This window comes from Vulpes lagopus, chromosome 24 (genome assembly GCF_018345385.1).
Source record: "Vulpes lagopus strain Blue_001 chromosome 24, ASM1834538v1, whole genome shotgun sequence".
NCBI lineage: Eukaryota > Metazoa > Chordata > Mammalia > Carnivora > Canidae > Vulpes > Vulpes lagopus.
In genome coordinates this window covers 24,865,152-24,890,667 of record NC_054847.1, presented here as the reverse complement: position 1 = coordinate 24,890,667, position 25,516 = coordinate 24,865,152, and the positions used below count along the sequence as shown (strand labels likewise).

The 25,516-nt window shown below is 35.1% G+C and overlaps 1 protein-coding gene across 1 annotated transcript in view; it reads right to left on the bottom strand.

Moving 5' to 3' along the window:
* Positions 1-25,516, bottom strand: part of KYNU (kynureninase) — a 111,138-nt gene that overhangs the window by 53,963 nt on the left and 31,659 nt on the right. The window contains exons 4-8 of the mRNA XM_041739268.1: positions 18,947-19,029; positions 10,140-10,201; positions 8,156-8,227; positions 6,882-6,956; positions 4,336-4,482 (exon numbers count right to left, since the gene is read on the bottom strand). Coding sequence (XP_041595202.1) covers positions 4,336-4,482; positions 6,882-6,956; positions 8,156-8,227; positions 10,140-10,201; positions 18,947-19,029 — 439 coding nt within the window. The remainder of the gene's footprint in view (positions 1-4,335; positions 4,483-6,881; positions 6,957-8,155; positions 8,228-10,139; positions 10,202-18,946; positions 19,030-25,516) is intronic.

Here is a 25,516-nt window from a genome sequence, read left to right as displayed (position 1 = left end):
TTATCTGTTACCAAAACCTAATCTACCTAATACACTAAAGAGTTTCTAATGAAAATAATTTCTATTTGTTATCTATTTCTTATCTTAATCCAAGTTGAGAAATTATAATTTATGGGGGGTCTATTAAATAGACCCCCCCATAGGATTTTCCCTTTATTCTCTCCCCTTATATTTCATTATGTTGCCTAATCAGTTTCCTGTGAATTGTTTTCAAATGATTTGTGAAATGAGGTGGAAAATAAAATGCAGACTAAGAAAGAAATAGGGAAGAAAGGAAAAAAAGGGAGAAAATGAAAAATTAGGAAGAGATGGAAGAGGAAAGAGGAAAAAAGTTAGAAACAATGATTTTTCATTTGAGTAAAAATGGGAAATGTAAAAAATACTGTGGGTTGGTGAACCTAAACTTGTCTCTACTATAAGACCATAAAGGTTAAAAATTTCTTTACTCATGCTCTTTTGAAGCTACCACTTCAGAAGGCAATGAATCATAAGCAGGAATCTGCTAGCTTTTTCTGGGAATAATTTTGCACTTTGGATGAAAGGGACAGATGAAGCGGCTCTGCTACTTCTCCCTCCTTCCTTCTCTTTGCCTTAAATAGAATTGTGATATCTGGATTTGGGACAACTGTCTTGTGACCGCGATGTGAGAAGCCTGAGAAAAAAACCAAAAGAACCGTGGAGATGCCACTCAGATATTACTCAACTTCTTACTGCATCCCAGCAGCCTCCTAACTCAAATCTTATAAAGGAAAAAAGAAACCCCTAATCTTTGGCTACTTTCTCACTGGGATTTTGTTTTTAAAGCTTAACAACTTCATAATTGATTTAGGAATATTAAGAATAGACCAAATCCGGGAGGGTGGAATTAAGAAGTGACTCGTTGAAAAGGCAAAGGAAAAGAAAGTGTCAGAATTGAGTCAAAAGATCCAAAAAGGTGGTGGCATGAAATATTAGGGTCACTTTAATGGGGAGACAAAACTAGAGCATACTGATTTCAGAATGGATGTAGGATTTCCAGTTGTAATAGGATGAGCGTAAATAATTTTTGAGGGTGGGAGTACCCTGTAGCTTTCACTTGGCAATGAGAAAAAAATCTTGGCAGTGAGTGATTAGTACAAACAAGTAATAGAATATGAAAAATTTAGAAATAGGGAAGTAAGGCAGAATGGGTTGGCCAATAATCTAAAATACAGTAAATGGCTTCAAAGACAAAAAATGAAAATGTGTCCTCAAACTAATGTGTCTTTTCATATGCTGGCCTTCCCTTATAATCTGATGCTATGGTCAATTTTCGTTGGCCTACTGCACATATCACTGTCTTAGGCCTTCTCATCTAAGAAAAGCCTCAGTATCAGAGATTCATTATCTGTATCAAAACTGTTCTTCTAATTAATTTTTCTTTTAGATGATCACTGGAAATCTTGTCATTTTTCTATGCCTCAGAATCCATTTCTATATCACCTACAACCAAATAATGAAACACAGAAAACCAAATGCAAATTGGGCAAGACATGTGAACAAGCATTTCATGAAAGAAGATATTCAGAAGGCAATAACACATTTGAAAGATGCCAACTTCATCAGTAGTCAGGGAAATGCAAATTAAAACTACAATGCATTAAATTATAAAATCAGTGAGGACATAGAGCAACAGACATTCTCATATATGCTGATGGGAAGTATATACCAAATTGGCACAACCTTTCGGAAAGTTGGTATTATTGATTAGGATTAAGCATACATATGTATACCTTATCTCCAAGATTTCCAATCCAAAGTATACACTTACAGAAATCGGTGTGAATGCTTACTTTAAAAATGTATGAGAGTGTTTAGAGTAGCATTTATTGCAATAGCCCTCAAATAGAAATAAAGCCCAAATATCTATCCTGATGAGAATGGAAAACGAAAATAAATTGTAGTCTATTTCATACACTGAAACAATACACTGAAATGAAAAGAAAAACAAAACTGCTACCAAAAAAGCCCCCACAAAACTACTGCTAGAATACATATTAACACATTTATAGATGGACAAAGTTATATATATGGCTACAGGTCAGCAGTGGTACATTTGAGGGGAGGTAACAGTATTTGAGAGAAGGCACAATTAAGGATTCTGAGTGGTATAAATGTTCTAGAAGTTTCTTGATGTGGATGATGGTTATAAGGGCTCAAAATAATTCACCAAACCACTTACTGATTATTTGTGTTCTTTTCGGTATGTGTGCATTTCTTTAATTAATATATTTTTCAGAATTCCTGTTCCCACTTGCCTCTCACATGATTATGAAATAAAAATTCTTCTTATTGACTTCCATTGCTCCATCCCAATATCATTTTCATTCCTGCCATACTTCATTCCTGGAAACTTTCCTTTTTTTTTTAAATCTTTTTTTTTAGCCATTTCTAACAGTGATTTTTTATGCCTCTTTTTCCTAGAATTTCCTAACTCTTTTTTGATTGACACCTTTAATTTTCTCTCTGCCTTTCTCTTCAGTTTTATCTTTATAGACCACCCAAGAGAGCTATGTAAGTCTACATTTTAAATAACTTTTCAACCTCCATTGGGAGTGGGAGAAATTGTCTAGCAAGAGTATAAATGAATGTTAGAATAATTTTGATAATGGATAAATTGAAGTCTACTCAATCACCATTTCACTCCCATGGTATCCGTCACATCTGTGCAGTTACATTGAGATGGAACTGCTCTTTCCTGCCTTCATTTGACTGAAAGGTCAATGAGAGTTTCACATGGTAGGCATTTATTTTACTTTTTAAGTAAAAGAAAGCCTGCAAAATACGGAGAGAATGCTTTAGCAAACAAAGTAGCTAAGAATGAGAATCACATACAGCACTTAAGTAAACAAATTTATTTTGCTTTTCAGTAGGCAATGAGAGAAAATGGGTACCTGAACCACTTTCCATGGCTTCGTATTTGCTGAGGACGGTAAAGTTGTGAGGAATCCCTCACTAAATGGCAGAATGTGTGCAAGATTGTGGATATTTTATATTCTTTCTCCTCTACACGGAATTTATGAAGTGGGCCCTGCTATCCCAAATTAACACTTGTGAAAAGAGGCCCAGAAAAGTCAAGTAACTTGCCCGAGATCATATAACAATTAAATGACCTAGCCAAGATTTAAACCAGACTGTGATCCAAAAGCCCATGGTCTTTCTTCTCTATCTTCCTGCCTCATTTCAATGAGAGTTAATGAGACATGCACATATACTACGGGGATCGGAGACTGTTGATTACTTGCATAACATTTTAAAATATAATTTTTTATTGACCTCCCCTTTATTTTGGCATTTAACACTTAATGCCTAAATTAAGAAGACATTATCTTTATATCTTTTGTAATGCACCACTTTCACAGTTATCCATCAAACCAGTTGGAAGTCGTGGTTGAAAATTCCTAGAGACTGCTGATAACGGTGCTAAATTTCTTTTCATTAGTTCTATTCATTAGCTTCAATAACTGAATATATTAACTAGACTTCACACATATATTAATCCCATAACTTATTAATGTTCAGAATAAAATTTGATTGTCACCTTTTTAAATACATAATTTCATTGCTGAATCAAATAGAACTGTTATTTAAGGATTTTGAATACAAATGGTAGCCGTTGAACATTGTTTCTCTGATTTCTTTTTTCAGGCATTTAAACACTAAAAACACTTTTTTTTTTTTAACGAACATATATAAACAGACATGATTTCAAAATAGTAAACAACGTAAGTGTGAGTTAGTAATATATAGGGAAAAACTCTCGTTATTGACAGCATCATAATTTCTCAAGTCTTAAAAACAAAGTGGCTTTTTAAAGTACACTGTAAAACTCGATCTACTGTTTACTTTTATTTCTGCATCTCCCTTTCTTCAGGCACCTAAGGTTAAGTGACAACTGAATTACATTCAGAATGAGTTATATATAAAATGACAAAGTACCAGAGTTGTGTTTCTAACAGTCTTAGCATATGCAGTTATTATCTGACATATTCTGCTGACAGACTAACCCAGTACCAATGACATCACCTGCAGGAAGCTCACCTGTCCTGCTGATTAGAGGCAAACTTTGGGACAGCAGAGCAGACAGAAGTGAGGAAGTGAAACAGAAGCGGCAAAAAGAGGTTTAAATAGAGATGCCTAAAGCAAAACAGATTATTATTTTTTTAATGTAAGGCTTGCTTTTTTTTTTTTTTTTTTGTAACTCTTTAAATAATTTTACACAGACACACACAAAGGTATTTCACTAGAAATGCAATTAGAATACTCCAGTAAAGTGATGCTTTGGGCAAGATGGGAAGGAAAAAATGACATGCATACCTTTGCTTGTCCAGCTCTTGTGATGGCAGGTATATTAAAGAGCTGTCCAGTGTAAAAATGCAGCCCACCGAACAGGATCACTGCAATCGAGTCTCCTTCCTCCTCAATTACTTCAAGGATATCTTCCGTTCTCAATGTTTCTTCCCCCTAAAGTTGAGTTAGACACAAGTTACATCCAATCCACAATGACAAATTTGTCACTTCATATTTCCCTGTCTAAAATTCACCTTGAGCTCTTTCTCACATAGAACATTCCAAGATAATGTTTTTTTTTTTTTTTCAGATTAATGGTCTTAAAAAATCTGGCAAGAGAGCAGGATTTCAGCATGCTTTTGTTATTATAAGAAATGATAGCAAAATTGCTTTTTATTATAAGAAATGATAAAATTGTTTTTAAAAAAGTTTTAAAAAGTTGTCTTTGTAAAACCCTTACTTGCTTGATTTATTCCTGTTTTTTCAATTAATCTTTACTATTTGCATACCTACAAATTGTTTTCTCCTTATTTCCATGTAATAAAATACCAGAAAGTACAAAGAAGTCCATGAAATACTAAATGGCAAAATTTTCTTGGAAATTATTTCATTTATCCATCTATCACATTATGTTTTCCAGGATGAAAAACTTAACACATTTTTCACCTGAGTATGACCTAACCAATATTTTCTGTTATCTTAAGAGTAAACTCTCCTCCACACTGATCTAAAGATCAAGCTCCAAAAAAATGAAGAGAAAAATCAATAAAACTCAATTTATTATCAAAGTTACTTTTGCCCACTTCTCCCCAGCTAAGACTAATGATTGGTTACTTAGTGAAAATTCTAAGTAATTTTGATTTGGTCTTGTGAACTACTTGAGCCAAAGGATATCAGCTAAACACAAAGTATCTACTTGTATCCTAATCATTGTTATCCATTTATAAAGTTTTTATTATTTTTCCCCACTGCTAAATCTGACAATTTTGAGGTCAAAGCATCATTAACTGCATTAATATTGAAGGGAAGTTCATTAAGGTATTCATAAATCTTCCTTCAGTTATTTTTAGTTATTGGTAATTCTTGCTACTTATCAGTTACTGTGTCCCATGGTAGGCACATGTATATCACAAATATAGCACGTACTATATAGTTTCGACTAGAAGCTTGGAGCTTATTTATAAAATTGAAATCTGTAAAAATAGTACTGACACTGAAATCTCTATATAAACTATTAACTGATGTGTATTTTATATATAAAAGAGAAGAATTCAGTAATTCGAAGACAAATTCTAAGTAAAATTAATAATGTGGTAATCCAAAACTCTTTTTTTCTTAAAAGAATATAAAATGATTTGTCCATCATAATCCTCTAAACATAAGATAAAGAAAAGTAATATATATACTAATTACTTATTTAAAGAATCAGTATAAAGCGAATAAGAAATGTATTTCTTAATAGTAGAATACGGTTCTCTCTGATATTGACCTGCTCTAACCTAGTAATGCTAAAGAATGCTCCGCCCCCCCCAAAAAAAGAATGCTCCCAAGATTATGATTAACTCATAAAGTTCCACAACACTTATCTCTTTTAACATTAAAACTTCTGATAAATTAGTGGGTATATTCATTTTAGCTGGAAATCAGCAAATTATATATGACATATGAAATAGATATCCTGTCACAGGTATGAGAACTTTCTATTCAATTAATTGATTGCATGTTGGCAAATAGAACTAAATGGAATAGATTTTAATTTCTCAACGTATTCTGGGTTGAAAGAAATAATTGTTCAAATATTGGCTTAACGGCCTGGGAGCATCACTTGTGAAACCTACAATTTATTCTGCATGGATCTTTTGGTGCCAAATTATACAGAGTTTATATGTCAAAGACTGTACAACTTAATCTTATATCTCTATTAACGTAAGGTGCACAGTATGTTAGATCTTGAACATATGTCAAGCATGATTAGGTGTTTCCTTTGTTATCTATTTAAATATGATGAAATCTCAGAGAAATGAAGTAACTTTCTCAAAGTCCCTTACCCAGTAAGCTGGTGGGTCTGCGATTTCTGTGGAGTGTATTAGCCAGGTTGTAAAATCCAAGCTCTTTCTGCGACACCACATCCTTTTCTATTCCCCCACCCCATCCAAGCACAAAGGAAAACATTGACACTCAGATTAAAAAGAGATATAAAAGATAGGCATACTTCAATTTCAAAAAATACCATTTTAAAAGCATCCACAGGCAATGAATTGAAATTGAAAATGATACATGCAATTTGCTACCCCTTTCCATCCCACTGAAGAATATGGTAAACTCCAGTGGCACTCATAGGAAAATAGTTTGCTTATAATATGACTATCCCTTGAAAAATGAAAATAAATATAATTCTGAGCTAATTCTCCATTTTAGGCAAAACGAGCTAACAGTAACAGAAGTCTAGGTCTTTTATACTTTCTTGAAAGGTCCATTAAAGTAATGAAGACAAGAGACTTTTGAGGAAAATGAAGAAAAAAATCGATACTAAATAGAAACATAATGAATATTTATTTCTTTTGCTCATATACCTCTCTTGGCTTTATAATCCGCATACTTTTCTCAACGTTAAGTCCATGAAGTTGAAGCTGTGATTCAATAGCATACTGGAAAAGAAGGATGATTTATTAAATCAAGTCCAATGCACAGAAATACATTGAAATAACTCCAAAAAGAGATAATAAAATAATAATAAAAGCATATCATCATATTAAATGTAAGGTCAAGGTTAAAAGGCACTGAACAGAACACACCAGAAAAGAATAGCTTAATATAATTTATATGCAGCAATCTGAACATTCCTTGAAGCACTATATTTTAGAAATGGATGGATGCATAAGGATCATCTAGACTTTAGGGAGTTCCAAGAGACTTACAGAAGATTTTAAATCACCTTTGACTTAAGTCAAAACTGGAGTTTCCAGAATAACCATAGTGAGTGGTGTGGACTTGGTACACTTGAGCTAGCTCATAGGAAGGGCTTACCCTTAAAAAATTAAGCTAGTAATAAAAGGAAAGGACATCAGAAAGTTCCTTTCACTGAGACTATAAGATATGAATGGGAACGGGAAATTATAGGGAGCCTGAATTTTTTCTCAATATTAGGGTTTTGATCCTTTTTAGGAAAGTAATGGCTAGTAAAGTAATGGCTATTAATTTAGACATAATCGAATGACTTAAACTTACAAGATGTGAGTCAGAATAGTTAACAATGATAATAGAAAGACAGAAATCAATTTTCTCTCTAACACTAAAACTGAAACACACAATATGCTTTTATCCATGTCTATCTGGAACAAGCAAATTTCTTAAAGAAGCAACATTTAATGAACCAGAAGAAGTATCTTTAATTTTTAATTAATGGTTTTTTCAATAATGAAGCACCGATAACTACGCTAACATGCTAGAGACAAATAAAAGTTTTCTCCCTATTTTATGTAGCTAAAGGGTTAAGCACTGGGGTATGTATTGATTTGATTTCGTAAAATAAAACAGCAACAAGAATTAATAAAATATTTATAACTGCACTTGATTTAAACCAGCGGTTCGCTCAATGTTTTTAAAAAGACTAATAAATCAATGTTCCTATTCAATCCTTTCCTCCCCGAACACATGTTTTACTTGAACAAAAGAAATGAAGCTACAATCTATATTTTTAAAATGCCTAATCAGAAGCATTTGACAGATCTTTTTGTTGTAAGGTTACTTGAAAAAAGACTAGAGAATATACTCTTCAACACAGGCAAATGGTACACTCCTCTAGGAAGAGTCGAAAGAATAGAAATATAATTTGAAGCGTCCTTACATGATCTGAAGGGAAGGCTTTGGCTTCCAGAAGAATTTTATACCTTTCTGGTGTAGGCTTAAAAAAGGATAACTGCAATGAAATGGATTTATTGAGAAAAGCATTAATGCGCAATTTAAAACGTTTGTTCATTTTATATCATACTCTCATTTTATAATCTCCGGCATTTTAAAGGCATGACTTAATTACACATCTAGATGTCTGTCAAGGGTTCCTTTTCTAATTAATTAGCCTTATTTCTAATGAACTATAAAATAGAAGAAGGTATAGGCTCCTTACATTTATCAATGGCAAAGCAAATTTGGGAGACAACATGAATGAGATAAAAACAAATTCTCAAACTTCCCTTAAATTTTAATTGAAAAATTATCTCCCCAATGATTTTAATGGTAATTGCTCTATTATAAGACTGAAATATGTTCTGTATGAATCTTATTTATATTGATTTATCTTAGGCTGCCGATTTGGTTTCTAGCACATCGTAATTCCACTGTCTCATTACTCTGTGTGATTTTATTTTAGGTCCAACTGGAAGTGCCCCAGCCCTAACATGAAACATTTGACATTTCTAGAAGCACCAGGGAGAAGCAGTTCATTTGTTCAGGGGAGCCCTCTCCCTGCCTCCGACCCCCCCACCCTTTACCTGGTGAATACACCTTGACTGACAATAGCAACAAAGAAAGGATGGCTACTGTGGATTCAGTGTTGATCACTGCTCAGGGTGCTAAAGTAATTTTCACACATTATCATATTCCACCCTTGTACATACCTAGCAGTTAGGTATGCTTGTCCTCATTTTCACAAGGGAGAAAATGAAGATTTAGACATCACCAAAAATTTGTCCAAAGTTAGACATTAAGTAACTTAGCCAGAAATCAAACCCTGAAGTGTCTGAACTTAAAACTACGCTATTTACCATCATGTTCAATATACTCTGTGACATGTTCCTTTAGGGGTATTTAACAGTCATTTCATTTTTCTTAACATAAAATATCGGTATATTCATTATGAGCTTTGGTCATGTAGACATGTTTCTAAAAACTCACTTAAAAATGAAATAAAACTTTTTCAAAGCATCAAGCAATTACCACAGGCACCATATTCCAAATCAAGAATATATTTGACATTTTAAGGTATATATATATATATATACATATATATATATATATACACACACACACACACACACACACACACCTTATATATATATATATATATGCCATATATATACACACACACACACACACACACACACTTAGGAAGTAGGAAGTACTTTAAATACAGTAACTCATTTAAGATACTTAGATGCCTTTTCTCTAATTTAGTTCTATGTTCTAATTCTTTTTTAACCTACTCCCCAAAAATTAGTCTATAAAAGCATAACTGACCCATGATCCCACCCTGCTAAGGTCCAGCATACTGGAAAATTATCTTTCTGAAAAGCTCAGTGTTTGCTAGCATTTGTACATCATTGTTTTGTTTTTTGTTTTTTAATTTTTTATTTATTTATGATAGTCACAGAGAGAGAGAGAGAGAGAGAGAGAGAGAGAGAGAGGCAGAGACCCAGGCAAGAGGGAGAAACAGGCTCCATGCACCGGGAGCCCGACATGGGATTCGATCCCAGGTCTCCAGGATCGCGCCCTGGGCCAAAGGCAGGCACTAAACTGCTGCGCCACCCAGGGATCCCTACATCATTGTTTTGTATGCTTGCAAGCAGTTTTGCTTTTAACCCACTGCGACTTTTATTCCTTATGTTCTGAGATAAGAACTGTTCATTATTCTAAAGCTCTTTGCAAGAGTCAACTCTCCCATGATTATGAAGAAGCCTTTCTATCATAGTCCAGCATTTCCTGGTAAAAATGAAAATAACCTCACAACATATTTTTAAATAAGTAAACCACCAGATGCTCATGAATTAAAGATAGAAAAATGTCAGATTCTACAAATGAGTGTACACTAAACATTGGTGGGAAAGGATACTTACCAGTAGAAGATGTAAATTAACAGTCAAACCATTCATTAGGGCGATTTCTTTCTCATTGGCTCCTGCGAAGTAAACATATCATAATTTAGGTTTTTCTATTAGGGCTGAAGTTACTTGGAAAAACAGAGTAGGGAGGCTTCGTTCCTTCATCCCTAATGCTTTTAGAGATAAGGACATATTTGATGTGTCATCACAAAGAAATGGAAGTTTTCCCACTTGACTCATTTTATCAACGATACCTGGACTCAGATGCACATAGCTAAAATTATACTTGCTTTTCGTTATAGTAAATAATAGCTACAAAATAATGAAGCATTTCCTTTTTCCCGTAAACTAAAAATTATTTATCCTATTATCAGATAGTTTGCAAAATTCCCACAGAGTACATTTTTGTGGTAAATGTATCTCAAAAGAAATCAGGACCATCACATTTTTAAAACTGGTTGTTTCTAACGTCCAATTAAAACGTACTTTTAACAAAAGAGAGCTAGTTTGCCAAACATACTTCACTGTTATTACAGTGAGATATATAATAGTTTATAAGACAAAAGAGCTGGAAAGCCAAACACAAAAACCTAAATAGCTCTGGGATTTATTCATACACACTGAGATACAAGATAATTAATACAGATAGGTATTATCTGATGGAGAACACATGCAAAATTAAGATATCCACTACACAGTCATAATCTGATCTAATTCTTAGTAATGAGGGCTTGAGCACTTAGAAATAGACCGAGACAAAGCATGCATTGGGTACTTAAGAACTCAGAGTATAATAACAACAATAATACTTTCATATTTTTAGTTCTTACAATGCCTCTTAAAAGCAATTAGGCCTGTATAATAGGAAAATCTCTTAACTATCACTGATAAAAATGGGTTTTGGGCCTTTGTTTGTAAAGCTGTATGAAGTGTTAAGAGAAAATGTATAATACAAATCCTATATTTCATATCCAAAGAGGTGCTTCTGTTAGAGTTCCATGTTACAAGAGACAGCAAGTAAAATAACTAATTTACAGATAGATTTCAGGATAAGTTCACTCGAGGGGAGGCCACTAGAGATAAGTGTGTAATTTAGGATTTTATATTTCATCACAGTCATCTAGTCGAGAAAAACATCATGTTGCATTTAACAGATGGATTTCTCCATTTGATGTGCAATGTTGGTAAACAGTTGGTTAGAGGATGTATCTCTGGTCTTTGTAAGGTGGACAGTGTCTGAAGTCAAGGGACAGTGAGACCAGTGTCATTCTGCATTTTGAGCACCAAATAAAATTTGTCAAAGACTTACGAGATAGATATGAATATGATAACCTTATGTTGCATACAGTGGCATATGTCTTCTCCGACAATATGAAAATCTTCTGGAAATATGTAAAAGAAATACTGCCAGTTTTCTATATTTGTTTCTTTGCATTATGCTATGAATTTTTACTGTTATTTCTAAAACAAAATATTATCTGAGGTATCTAATCTAATACTATGCTTAACTCCCTGTTAGCTATTTACATGCATCTTTTCTGAGAACCACGTATTTCCAAAAATATTTTAGGAGGGAAAGTGAAAGGAGAAAAGGGAGGACAGTAATTTCATAAAGAGAGCAGAATTCATAGAGAGGCATTTGAAAGTATGTAATGAGAAGAAAAAAGAATTCATACGTTTGTTGCCACAGAACAAAAAACAAAGAAATTGGTAAGGCAGGAAGGGAAGGAGACTTTGTAATGAAGGTTAGACTTCCTATTTAGCTTAGCAATTGCATTCTGATTAAAATAATTGTAGATTCCTTGAGAATTTTAGTTCTCTGAACAATATAGTGTTCATTTTGGATCACCTAAAATTTTTCTTGCAAAGAAGGCAATGAACCAGTTATGTTAGGCTCAATTAATGTAGACATGCACTTGACCCTGTGCTACCTACTTTCTCACTTTCAGTAGTATATTCACACTTGGATCAATTCTTGGTAAATAACCCTTCACTGACTTGAATAATTTATCTGCCACCATGCACAAAAATTATCTCATCTTAGAACACTCCAAATTCAACCAAGCACATCATGAAATGCTTTCCTCACCTGCTACTGAACTTTGTGAAGGAGACGGTCAGTCTATTTAATGTGTGTTCATGTGTACACAGGTATATCTGAGAATGATGTAAATATTAAAGTTTCAGAACATTAACAGAATTGTTTATTTCATCTATAACTACTTCAGGCACTAAAAAATCAAGGGTTCCTAACACTAAAGCACCACAAATCAGTCTGATTTTTAGAATATTTTTAAAGAAAAATGTACTCATCTGACCTATCTCTTTTGGTTCAAATTGCATTTCTGAAACCAATACCTGTTCTTCTAAGATATTTCTATATCATCAGCATTCCATAAGAAAATTTAAAAAATAATTAAGTAAACTGAAATTCTTTCGAGTTGCATTCCTTTGTTTTTTTTTCTTCTAAGATTTTTTTATTTGTTTTTTCTTTTCTTTTTTTAATTACTGTTGAAACATCAAGAACTACAAGTATGCAGGCAAAAGTTTTTAAAAACTTCCTGAAAGCAGGCAGCCTGGGTGGCTCAGTGGTTTAGTGTTGCCTTCAGCCCAGGGTCTGATCCTGGAGACCTGGGATCGAGTCCCACATCGGGCTCCCTGCATGGAGCCTGCTTCTCCCTCTGCCTGTGTCTGTGCCTCTCTCTCTCTCTCTCTCTCTCAAATAAATAAATAAAATCTTAAAAAAACAAAAACAAAAACAAAAAACTTCCTGAAAGTTTATCAGGATTTGAAAGAATATTTACTTTAGAGGATCATCTACAACTCACTGCAATAAATGTCAAGATTTGAATCACTTCATCCAAGATGAGTATGAGCCAGGGTTCTCATCTGAAGAAGAGTGTGTGCATTCCTGCTTGTTTTATTTTATTTATTGAACATAATTTTTTGCTTTACCAGAAGATGTAACCTAGTTAAATGCAAGCACTGCTTTCTTACCTCAATGCCTGGCTAGCTAACATTTATTGAGTCCTTATTATGTTCTAGTACTTCTAAATATGTGACTTGCATTTTTTCACATATTCTTCACAGTAAGCAATAAAATTTTACTTTAATTGTCCATATTTATCAATGAGGAAACTAACATCCAAAGAGATGAACTAACTCACCTAAAGTCTCATAGATAGGAAGTAAGACAAAATCTTAACCTTCTCTTAGAAAAAAAAAAAAAAAGATTAAAATCTTTGTTCCAGATTACATTGGGAAACTGTCTACATTATCCACTCCCTGTAAATCAAATATAGGAAACCCATGTTCATTACCAACATTCCTCAGCATCTTTCTAATTTTAATTTAATTTCAAATATTTTGCCAAGAGAAGATGACAGGGCCCCAAGCTGCTTAGTGTTTAATAAGAGGATTTGTGATGGATCTCCTAACTGCCACCCATGTTCTGTATAATTAATTAAGCAGATGCAAATGTTACTGTGGATTTGCAGTCAGGCTAAGTCTGAGAACTTCTCACTCTGTCTCTCAAGTAGTACATTCCTATGGCCTCCAGAGGTGGCTAGTGCATGCTTGAGGATTCCTAACTGGAGACAGCTTCTAGGATTATTACTTCTTGGAGGGTCAACCACAAGTTTCATAAAGCAAATTTATGTCCACATTACAACATTTTATAAGCTGAAGTGCATGTATCCAGCCCTTTGTGATTTTTACATACCCAGGGAGAAGTAGGCTTAATAATAATACTAATAATATTCTTCAGCAATTCTATTTCTAGCTTCTTGATAATGACATTAATTATCAGAGAAAGTTATTCCACATTTTGCAGAATTGTTGGCTCTATATAAAATGTTTTATTAACAGTTTTTCTTCTCATCTGAAATTGAAATTCTTTTCAGTGTCTATGAAAAAATACAGTTGCTCATTGTCTCCTCCTCCTCCTCCTATCCACTCTATCAATTTGTACACATAATAATTTTTATTATCCTTCTGTTACTTCTTTTTTGGGAAATTTTATGGGGGAAATAAAGGCTGTGGTTTTAAGAACCTGGAAGATTCAATCATTTCCCCAAATAAATGTGTCTGTTTATGACACAGTAGGTAGCTTGCAGGTAGCAAAAATAAATTTGACTTCTGCTGCTTTTTACTGTACTTACCACGTAATTATTTTAATTATTTCATGATTTATGCAGCATCTACTTCCAAGGAAGATTTAAGGTTTCTGGGGTTACAAAGTGAGTAAGAATGATAAAAAAATAACAATAGGGTACAATGTATACAGATGGGAAACAAATAAAAGCTGTTACAAGTTTTTGCTACTTCCAATTCAATCAAATTTCCTCAGAATTTCCTAGTGACCCAGGCAAAAAGGGAACCTGAGTGGGATCTGCAACAAACAAGATAAACACAAATACATGTAAAAACACTTTCTAAAATAATCTATTCCTAATAAAAGAGATCTTATTAATTTTTTAACTTGACCTAAGAACCATTTCTCTAATATACACAATTTTTAAAAATGAAGAAATTTGGAGGATAATAAATACTGAAATTTTTCTTAAAGAGTACCAAGTTTTTAAAATAGTTTCTGATACACTTTTGTAGACACTGTCAATTCACATTCTTTGTCAACAAAAAATAGCAGAAATATTTCTCATGATAAAATATGAATTATAAAGAACAAAACAGGCATTTAATAAAATCACAAACTAAAAATCACCTTCATTCACTGACAATATTTCAAATGAAATATTACAATGTATTTATCATAAATGGCTTGAGATTCTGGAAAGACTATCATCTACCTACCTTAAATAATTTATTACATATGCATATTGTTACTTATGATATATAATAAACAAAATATATATTGTTTCTTGGGCTTCATTACCACAAGTGACTGTACTCATTTCAATAAGTAATTGTTATCTTTTATATCCCATATCATCAGGATCAAAAGTCTGTAATTTCATTAATACAGTATTCAGTACAAACCCACAAAAAACAATGAAGTTTACCCATCCCGTGTGTGATAACTTTGTATGGTATTTCAAAGACACAGAAAAATCCCAAAAGCTAGAGTAGATAAATATATATATTTTTTAATTCTTTACTAAATTCATTCCTTTTACTTCTCTAAATAAATCTGACTAGTAGGTTTTTCTTTTTTTTATTTTCCTTAGTAGTTATAATGAGAGATGTCTCATTTGAAATTTTAGTAATCGTTGTGATTTATTTGCCAGGCAAACAAAATACTTGCATATTTAATAAGTTGTGACAGAGCTATAAACTTTTAAATGGTCAAAGGAAATATTTTTGCAGGGTTTATTGGCTTCATAAATAAATCTCACAAAATAATATCACCTTCCCACTTCCCTGGCCTGTATATAAACATCCTAACTCCTCTTTTAGAGGATGATAAATATTAAGCACAAAATAACAGGATTAGAATGCAGTTTATGTTCTGAAAGCAAACCTAGTAAAGAAAAAAACAACCCACAGCTAAGGAAAACATACATGCTTAGGTCAAATTAATCCAGGATGTCTTCAGGTTTTTGACTTATATGTTAGACATTTGAATGAATATAATTGGCTCCTAAAAATGAACACAAATTGAACCATTATCAAACAGCTATTTAACACAGTTTTAAATACAACTGAGGATGCTTCAGCTGGTAGCTTCCTCCATCAGAACGCACACTGCTGTAGGTAATGCTGACACCTGATCAAGTGCTCCGTGTTCCCAAGAGCCTGACTGGCCTGGTGGGAGATGGAAGGTTTTTGTCTTTATTGGCCCTGGCTGTCCAATATTCTGGGCCTGGGTCCCAGCCTCAGGTATTCAGAGTTGTGCAGATTCACCCTGGAGCTCCTTGGGAGGGTCTGGATTCAGACCTGCACATTCAGCCTGGCTTCACGTGCTGCCCTGTAAAAAATGTGCTTCCAGGCTGCCAAGTGCTTGCTCCTCTCTTTAGCAATGGTGCTATTTCTGGTTTGTAGAGATTTTTGTATTATTTTATTATTATTGTTTTTTTATCTTTAGTGTTCCTATATGTTTGTTAATCTAATGTTTTTCCTATCATCTCTCTGTGTTTGAAACAGAAGGGATCACTTTCAGTAAGTACTTAAATCTGTTATTTTAAATGAGAAGTCAATATTCTGATCCTGTAATATAACCTCATAAAACAAACTTATATAGTATAATGATTACTCAGTATTAGCTAGCAAGAAATGGAACTTGCTTTTGCTTCCAATCCTTCTATTTTCTTCTTTCTATTCTTCTTTTCCTTTCTATTCTTTCTGAATAGGTAACACATCCATACAGTTCATAAGCTAAAAATAGATTTTCCTTAAAAGTCTGGTAATTTAGGTTGTATCACACATGAGTGTTTTTCACTGTGCGTGTCATGAGACTTGTTGCAAGGTGACCCTGCTGAGCCATTGTACTGGGAAAACTCATGTCAGAACCTTTAGGTTATCCAAATATCAAAAGAGAAGACTTTTATAGTTTCCTGCATAAGTTAAAACAGAGTAGATAAACACTTATTTAATTCTTTTATTCTCCCTAAGAAATATATTATAGACTAAAGTGTGTCCTGGTTGTCCTAACTCCCAATGTGACTATATTTGGAGAGAGAGTCTATAGAAGGTAATAAAGGTTAAATGAAATCATAAGTGAGGTCTTTATCTAATAGGACTAATGCCCTTCTAAGAAGAGAGACATCAGAGTTCTCTTTGACTCTGAGTATGCACAGAGGAAAGGCTAGGTGGACACTTAACCCAGGAAAAGAGTCCAACCAGAAAACAACCTTTGGATCTTGGACTTCTCGCCTCCATCCAGAACTGTGAGAAAACATCCATTGTTGAAGTCACCCAGTCTGTGGTATTCTGTTATGACAGCCTGAGCAGACTAATATAGTATTCATATCCTCCCTTGAGAGCCTTCTTCTCCCTTCTCCAGAGACTTGTCCGGGGAGAAGGATTCACCTGGCAGCATGGAATGGGCAAAGGGAGTTGGAATTCTAACTAATTTTTATTTTATTCATTTATTATCTTTTAAAAATATTTTATTTCTTCATTTGAGCAAGAGAGAGTGAGAAAGATAGATACAGCATGAATGAGGGGAGGAGCAGAGGGAGAGGGAGAAGCAAACTCCCCTCTGAGAAGGGAGCCCAAAGCAGGGCTCAGTCCTGAGACTTCAGGATTCTGACCTGAGCAAAAGGTGGGTGCTCAACCACCTGAGCCACCCAGGTGCCCCCTAACTGAATTTTAAACAGACTTTCAATACATCTCTTTTTATTCCTATTTCACTCCCACTTGTAGAGACGCTTATTGCAATTCCCAAATTTTTGAAGGATCCATGGTGTAAAGCAGGGTGGCCTTCCATTTTTTGCCATTGGGAGATTAAGTTTTGGTTTGTGCTTTTTAAAAAGATTTTATTATTATTATTATTATTATTATTTTTAACAAAGGCAATTACCACTTGTCCGCTTGCTATCCAATTCCCAAAATATTGCTATCATCTCTTTCACTATTCTATTTCTTCTTTGAGATTCACGTTTTTTTTTTTTAATTTTTATTTTTTAAATTTCACTAAGTGTTGTTTAGTGAGAATTCAGAAAAAAAGAATACTTAAATGCTTGTGTTCTGGCCTCCATCATTAACTTGAAATCACTTCCCCTTTGAAGCACTAATCCCAAAGGTTGGTTGGTTGGTTGGTTTTGTATCTTTGTGTTATATGGTTATGTGTCTATATTAATATAACTTTTTTTTTGTATCCTCCTGTAATGGGAGTCCCTTAAGGATACCCCATGGGATACAGATGGTGAAGATTTTTACTCAATATTTTACTTCCTCACCACAAGTCTTGACAGACACACAGTAGAGGTTCAATAATCATTTCTGAATAAACAAGGTAGTCCTCAGGTTTTTAAGTTTGTTAATTGGTATAATTCTTTCTGGATGTAAGTCCTACTGTCCTCACTGTAATTCCACTTTCTCCCAGCTCATACTGATTTTTGTCTTCTGATCACTGAAAAAGATGCAACTGGGACAAAGCAATAAAGATATTTTTAGACTTGCCTATAAAGGGATGAGGTTTGAAAAGGCATTATTAAACTTGGGATTTCCCTAAGTCCTCTAAATATTTCCAAGTAACACCACTCCAGTTGCTTAAATATCATTATTTTTTTTTGTTCAATTCCCTAAATATCATTAAAGATTTCAAGGAATGCTCAACATTCAACCCGATTAAATAATTTTTTCAAAATGTTAACACATTTGCCATCTACAACTATCTTGAGTACTACCCAGAGTATATAACTCACTTTAGGAAACACATTATAAAACAAAGAACAACATCAACCATATTATTTCCAACAATTCTTGGCTTAATTTTAAATTAGTCACAGTGGATTAAATTGAAATGAGCCAAAACCTGATTGGTGTTTTAAGCTTTTAACATGTAAAGGTTAATGTTTATTTTATCATATAATGAAGTGTTAGAAAATTCATTTAGGTAGATTTTTATGAAATTAGTTTAATTATAAATAAATTCAATGCGTGTGCTTTTTAATGGGGAGTAAATATTAGTCTTAAACATACATGGAAACCTAATTAAATATTTATTTTTGTACCAAATACCCAATTATGCTCTCTATAGCCTTCAAGTCTCAATTAACTGTATGCTCACTCTTCACTGTTATGGGTTAAAATAGAAAACCAGGATGTTCTTCAATAAGACTTTGACTTTATAATCTACTTTTATATCTAAATGATAATGCCTTCATGATTTTTTTGGGAAAAATCCATTTTGTACTTACCTACAATGTCATTCATTAAGCCTAAAAGAGTCTCATCTCCTGTAATCCAAGGACGCTTTCCTACTTCATGACCATAGACTCCCCTGAAATTGAAAAGGGACATAAACACTATTAGGTTTGTGTGTGTATCTGTGTGTGTGTAAATTTTCATGTATCAGCATTAGCAACGAGACATTTTTAAATGAGTTTTGTAATATTTCAGTAATTTCATTGAAGTGAGAGAGCTAGGTTCTTGTCTCACAGAGTCAAAGGATGAATCTTGAGGACAAAGAAGAGTGAGTTTAAAGTGAGAGAAATTTATGAAGCAGGGGTACAGGAAAAAGCCCTCAGGAGTGAGAAGGGTCCCAACAGGGTTACCACTGAAGGCTTTGGGGTTGGTCTTTTGGAAGAAACTTAAATCTTTTTGACTTCTCTATTGGCAGCACCATTGATCAAGGACTAGTGATAACAACTTTAATGGCTTACTTCTTTTTAGGGTTTGGTTATTTTCTGTTGACCAGAGGAGACTGTCATAAATAATATTTCCCCCTTGGACACCTAGGGCCTGTCTAGAGTGTTTCCTTATCTCTGGCTTCCTTACACTTCTGCATTTGGGGGATTTCTGTGAGCCTGATCACATAGCCCCTTCTCCTTCCTACCTGTGCCTGTCCCTTACTCATTCCTCCCCGTGGAATGGTAACCCTAACTGCCCTTAGGGAATGGGGTGATAATCTGTCTGGCAGCTTCCTGCTAAAATGGGGCAGTGGGCTTTGTGGCAGTTAGAATCTATCCAGAGGTCAGTCCAAGGCCACACAATATCCCTCCGGGGGTCATGATGAACAGCAAATGGTGCATGCATCAGCACATGCAAAAGGATAAATATAAAACAAGTATTAGGCCGAAAATTATGAACATATCCCTTAGATAAGATTCCCAATGACCAATTCTGTCAAATAGATCAGTGGATATCCGGATCCTATTTGATCAAAAATGTCCCCTATTAATTGGGACACCTTGTGGGAGTTAACTGTAACGTTAAAACAGCACGTGTGAGGAAACTCCTCACACCCTAAATGGAATAGCAATAATAGTCAATAGTGGTGCAGTTTGTGAGATGTCCTTCTCTGACTTCACTTAATTCTTGGTTGAATGTATCTAGTGCCTGGGAAGTCTCATTTAGAGTCCTGCTCAGCAACCATACTGTTTTGCTTATTTTATGTTGCAGTCCTATCATAAGTCTTGGATGTCCCATAGTGAGGCCCTTTTTTACCAGGAGGGCTATTGTATGCTTGGCTAAAGCCTTTGTTTGCAATTTTATCTCAGTGGAGGTGGCTTCTAGAATAAATATTGAATTTGCGACAAACAGGATTAGTCAGGGCTAGAATAGGGGACCACAGAATCAGACTCACAGAAATCCCAAAATGAGGTATAAGGAAACTAGAGATAAGGGAACAAGCCAGACCACCCTGCCCTAGGTGTGGGCAGGGAGGGCGTCTTTTTTATGACAGTAATCTGTGACCAACAAAGAATAATCAGACCCCAAAGAAGTGAGCCATTAAAGATGTTATCACTAGTTCTTATTCAATGGTGGTATCAATAGATAATGTTAAAAAGATTTAGGTTCCCTGATTAGGTTCTCAATTAAAGACCAACACTACAAGCCCTCAGTAGCAACCCTGGCAGGACCCCTCTCACTCCTGAGAGCTTTCTCTGTATATTTACTTAATAAACTTCTATCCCTTTACTCACTCTCCTGTGTTCACGAGATTCATTATTCGACTCTGTGAGACAAGAACCAAGTTCTCCCATATCAAAATGACTAAGAGATAAAACAATCAAGAAGCCCTCTTTGTGGGATGCCTGGATGGTTCAGTAGTTGAGCATCTGCCTTTGGCTCAAAGGGTGACCCCGGGGTCCCGGGATCAAGTCCCACATAGGGCTCCTAGCATGGAGCCTGCTTCTCCCTCTGCCTGTGTCTCTGCCTCTCTCTCTCTCTCTCTCTCTCTCTCTCATAAATAAATAAAATCTTAGCCTTCTTTGTTTGAAGTCCAGCCTTAACAATATCCTAATTATAAGGAATCACTCACAAGTGGGAGAAAACTTGTCTCAAGAGATAAAGGCATCCCTAAGTGCATCATCCCATTCAATTATAAATAAAGTGTGGTCATCCATTATCTCCATAAGTCCATAGTCAACCCCATACAGTGGGGTATGCTGTGGCTTTAAAGGAACGATTTTGTCATCCAGCCACGCAGAATTGGTCAAGGTGCTAGTCGAGGAATTAATCCCATTTCTAGCTGTTTGTTTACACATGAGCTATTGTGGCTATTTCTCTGAAGTTGATCTCAAGTTTGGTTTAGGCAAACAACATTTAAAGACAATCAGAACTAGAATTAAACATCTGCAAAGGTGTGTTATTGGGACAATTTTTCTTCCTAAAATCACCCGTATTTTATTTTTTTTAAGATTTTATTTATTTATTCATGAGACACAGAGAGGCAGAGACATAGGTAGGGGGAGGAGAAGCAGGCTCCATTCAGGGAGCCCGATGAGGGAATCCAGGGTCATGCCCTGAGCCAAAGGCAGAGGCTCAACTGCTGAGCCACCCAGGTGTCCCAAATCATGTGTATTTTATTTTATTTTTTTAAGATTATTTATTTATTTATGTATTTATGTATTTATGTATTTATTTATTTATGAGAGACACAGAGAGAGACACAGAGACACAGGCAGAGGGAAAAGCAGGCTCCATGCAGGGGGCCTGACATGGGACTCGATCCTGGGTCTCCAGGATCAGGCCCTGGACTGAAGGCAGTGCCAAACCACTGAGCCACCCGGGCTGCCCTCAAATCACCTGTATTTTAAATCCAAATAACCAACTCAACTCAAGACTAATTTGTTTGCAAAAACAATCCAATTTTGACAAACGTGGCCTAATTATTTACATAACCTCAGCAAGAATAATGATTATCATATAGACCTTTTAGAATCTGCTTTGCTGGAACTTTTTATAAAGAATCTCTAGGTTGAACTTTTAGTAGCCTCTCCACACCAAGCCAAGTACTTGCCATCAGATGAGCCTGTAATACCTATACATGTGGGCAGATTTGTCTTGATGAAGTCCGTAATATACCTTGAGGTTCCTGCACTTGCCAGGATGTGACATTCTTTACTCATCTAGTAAGGCTGCTGGGAACTCTGTAAGCAAGGTATCAGACCACCATTTCCAAGGGGCTTTATGGCTCCAAGTTTCATAAAGTTAACCTTGGTTAACTCTGCTCATATCTGAGTCTATGCATGTCTCTCACATATGACATTATAGTCAAAGTCTTGGTAAAATAACCAATGTTTCCAATGGTGTCTTGTTTCAAGGAGAACAGATTCTTTCTTTTAGATTTTATTTATTTTTTAGTGAGAGAAGCCTTCTCACTAAAGAGAGGGAGGGAGCACAAGCAGAGGGAACTGCAGACAGAGGGAGAAGGTTGAGCAAGGAGCCAGATGTGGGACTGGATCCCAGGGTCCTGGGATCATGACCAGAGGTGAAGGCAGATGCTTAACCAACTGAGCCACTCAGGTGCCCAGGAAAATAGATTCTTATTGAGCTTATGCAAATAACTATGATTGCCATGGAAGGAAGAACACTTATTAAGACTTTTTGAATTTCAGAGGGTCAGGTAGAGAGAAAAGTTAAATGCTCAATTTGTTCACAAATGAATACTTTATCACATCTCTGTAAAGTCACAGATACCTTAAGAGAAAGTTTCCTGAATCTGAGAGAGCAAACATTAGAGAACCAGCAGAGTTTCAAACGAGAGTCACAAAACTATAAAATGAGTCTTTTTAGTTCAATTAATCCCACAGTGCTATACTGGTTTAATTTGACTGCAACCTTAGTTGAGGAAGTTCTTACCCATTTCAGTTTTGATCTTAATGATCTCAAAAATCTGTATTTGTCCTAAAGTCCTTTTTATGAACCTCCTTGAAGATGAAACTCATTTTGCAAGACAATAAGAACAATTATAAGTGACAAAAAACTCAGAAATGGACATTTCTGTTAATGACCTGATGAGATGACAATTTACACTATATCTGACAAGGAAATCAGGTTATTTCTGTGGCACGTAACACTTCAATGATCAAAATATCAAGTGATGACATTGTATTAAAACATATTGAAACTTCAGGAATTGCATATCATCTAGAATAATTACAGCATTTACACAAATGTAAGTTATCATTTGTTTAACAGTGTCTCCAGAGTAACTTAACATATCAAATAAAAAGACCTAATGAGTCATTTACAATTTAAATCTTGAGAAGTTTGTTAAAACCTTAGAACGTTTTAAAGCACTTGCCTAGATAGAATTACAGATCATTACAAAACTTTACCTATTTAACCAAAGTGACAATAAGAGATTCCAAAGGCAAAAAGATAGGCTTACGTAGTTGTTGGAAAAATTTAGCTTCTTTAACACTGAGAAGTTTTAACTACGTGATCAAAGACCTGATAAAGACAAAACATAAAAACTAGTTCTCTGGGCAGACAACAGAGAAAGTGCCTTTGTTTACATTTTCTTATCAAGAGCAGACCAACAATCCAAAACAACTTGTCTTTTGAATAGAAAGAAAAGCATAATTCCAATCTTATATCCATGTACTTTGAAAATCCCTTAATTTAAATTTAGTCCATTCTGACCACATGTAAAATTCCTTTCCAAAGATGTCCCTACCACAAACCTTCTGCAGCTGAGTAAGGGACAAATGGGGTTAGGAGAGAAATAGATACAGGGCTATGGGATCAGGCTCACAGAAATCCCCAAAATACTGAGGTGTAAAGAAACCAGAGATAAGAGAACAAACCAGACCAGACCCTACTGCCCTAGGTGTAGGCGGGGAGGGTGTCCTTTTGATGACAGCCATCTGTGACCAACAAAGAATAACGAGACCCTAAAGAGAAGTAAGCCATTAAAGATTTGAGTAAGGACTGGCGATAACATTAAGACATTACAAGAATGATAAGGCCACAAGCTCCCTGGTCAGTTCTAAATAAGACTGTTGGTGGAGGCCCACATTGGCAACCCTATTAGGACCCTCACGCTCCTGAGAGACTTTTCTGTATTCTCACTTAATAAAACTCCCATCATTTTATTCACTCTATTTCGTCTGCAAGATTCATTCTTCAACTCCATGAGACAAGAACCTGGCTCTCCTGCTTCACAGCTTTCCTTTACAGTAAGATGCTGCAGTCCCAAGCTATCTCTCCAAACAACCAGTCTTGTTTAGGGCAAAATTATTATTATTTTTTTTTGCCTTCAACAAAAATGTATTTCCATTCCTTGGATTTTTCTTGCATATATGTTGCTTCCCTTATTTTATCAGTCTTAATTACATTTAGCAGAATTTCAACTCTTAGAAACCTTAGTCTCCCAAGACTAAATAGTAATCAGTTGTGAATCGTCACACCAGAATTCTTTAGATGGCAAATTTATGAGTAAGTACAGAACATGTTAACCAACAGATTTACATATCCTTAGTTTCTCTGCAATAACTCAAAAAGCACAAACCTAAATCCAGTAATCAATGCTGTAGCACTTTAACCTATTTGGAAAAGACCTAGATGTCCAATGAATTGAATCCTACTTACCATCCAAGCAAGACTTTAAAGTTTCAGTTTAATGAAGACTTTGAAAGCTATCTTAACAATTACTCATGAAAACTTTGAGACAATCATCATTTTAAAACATCTTTTTGCTAACAAATTACAATGGATATCACCCGAGCTTATTTGATCTTTAGCAAACCTTGATAGAATTAAAAGTTTCATATTTAACGCTGGTAACTTTAAAGACATTAAACCACCAAACTTAACTTAGTTTAAATATCGAATTATGTTCCACCTGGGTCCACTTTTAGAAGTCAATCGGTTTGTTCTCCATTGTCAATTTTTACCTGACACACTGGTGGGGAAATCTGAAGTGACTGGTGTATGGAGATTGCACCCGAGGTGGTGGTGGCGTAGAAGCAGGAGGAGGGGAGGGGGGGGATAGAAGAGGCAAAGTGCAGCCAGACAGAGAAAAAGGTTCCTGGTTCTAACACTCATCCACTGCAAAGACCATGTTTTTCCACCAAGTGTAATTAGGCAGTCTTCGGAGAAGACAGGGAACTTTCCAGAAATGAAGGGAGTTTCAACAGCTGCTAGGGAATATTCCTTGAAGTCCCCATTCTTCTATAGACTAATCATAGTTGGGCTCCAATTATAGCCATTAACATGGGAAATGAATGAGGGAGAAGCCCTCACTCCTCACCTTGTCCATTATGAAGAACAAAGACAGGTTGAGAAAATCAGCATCCCCCTTGCTAGGCACGCCTGTGTTTCTTCCAGGGCCCTGGGTTTATTCAGAAGAGGCCTCATTATCATCCAGTTTGTCAGAAGAGAGTTTACCAGCCAAACACGTTTGGGGAAACACATTCTGTAAGAGGCCTCTAGGTCTGGGTTCTGATTTAGAGACCCCAAAGCCTGGATGGACATAAGGTACTTCTGTCTGCCCTGTTTCCTGCAGAAGAGATCTGACTAGTAAATCTCACCGAGCC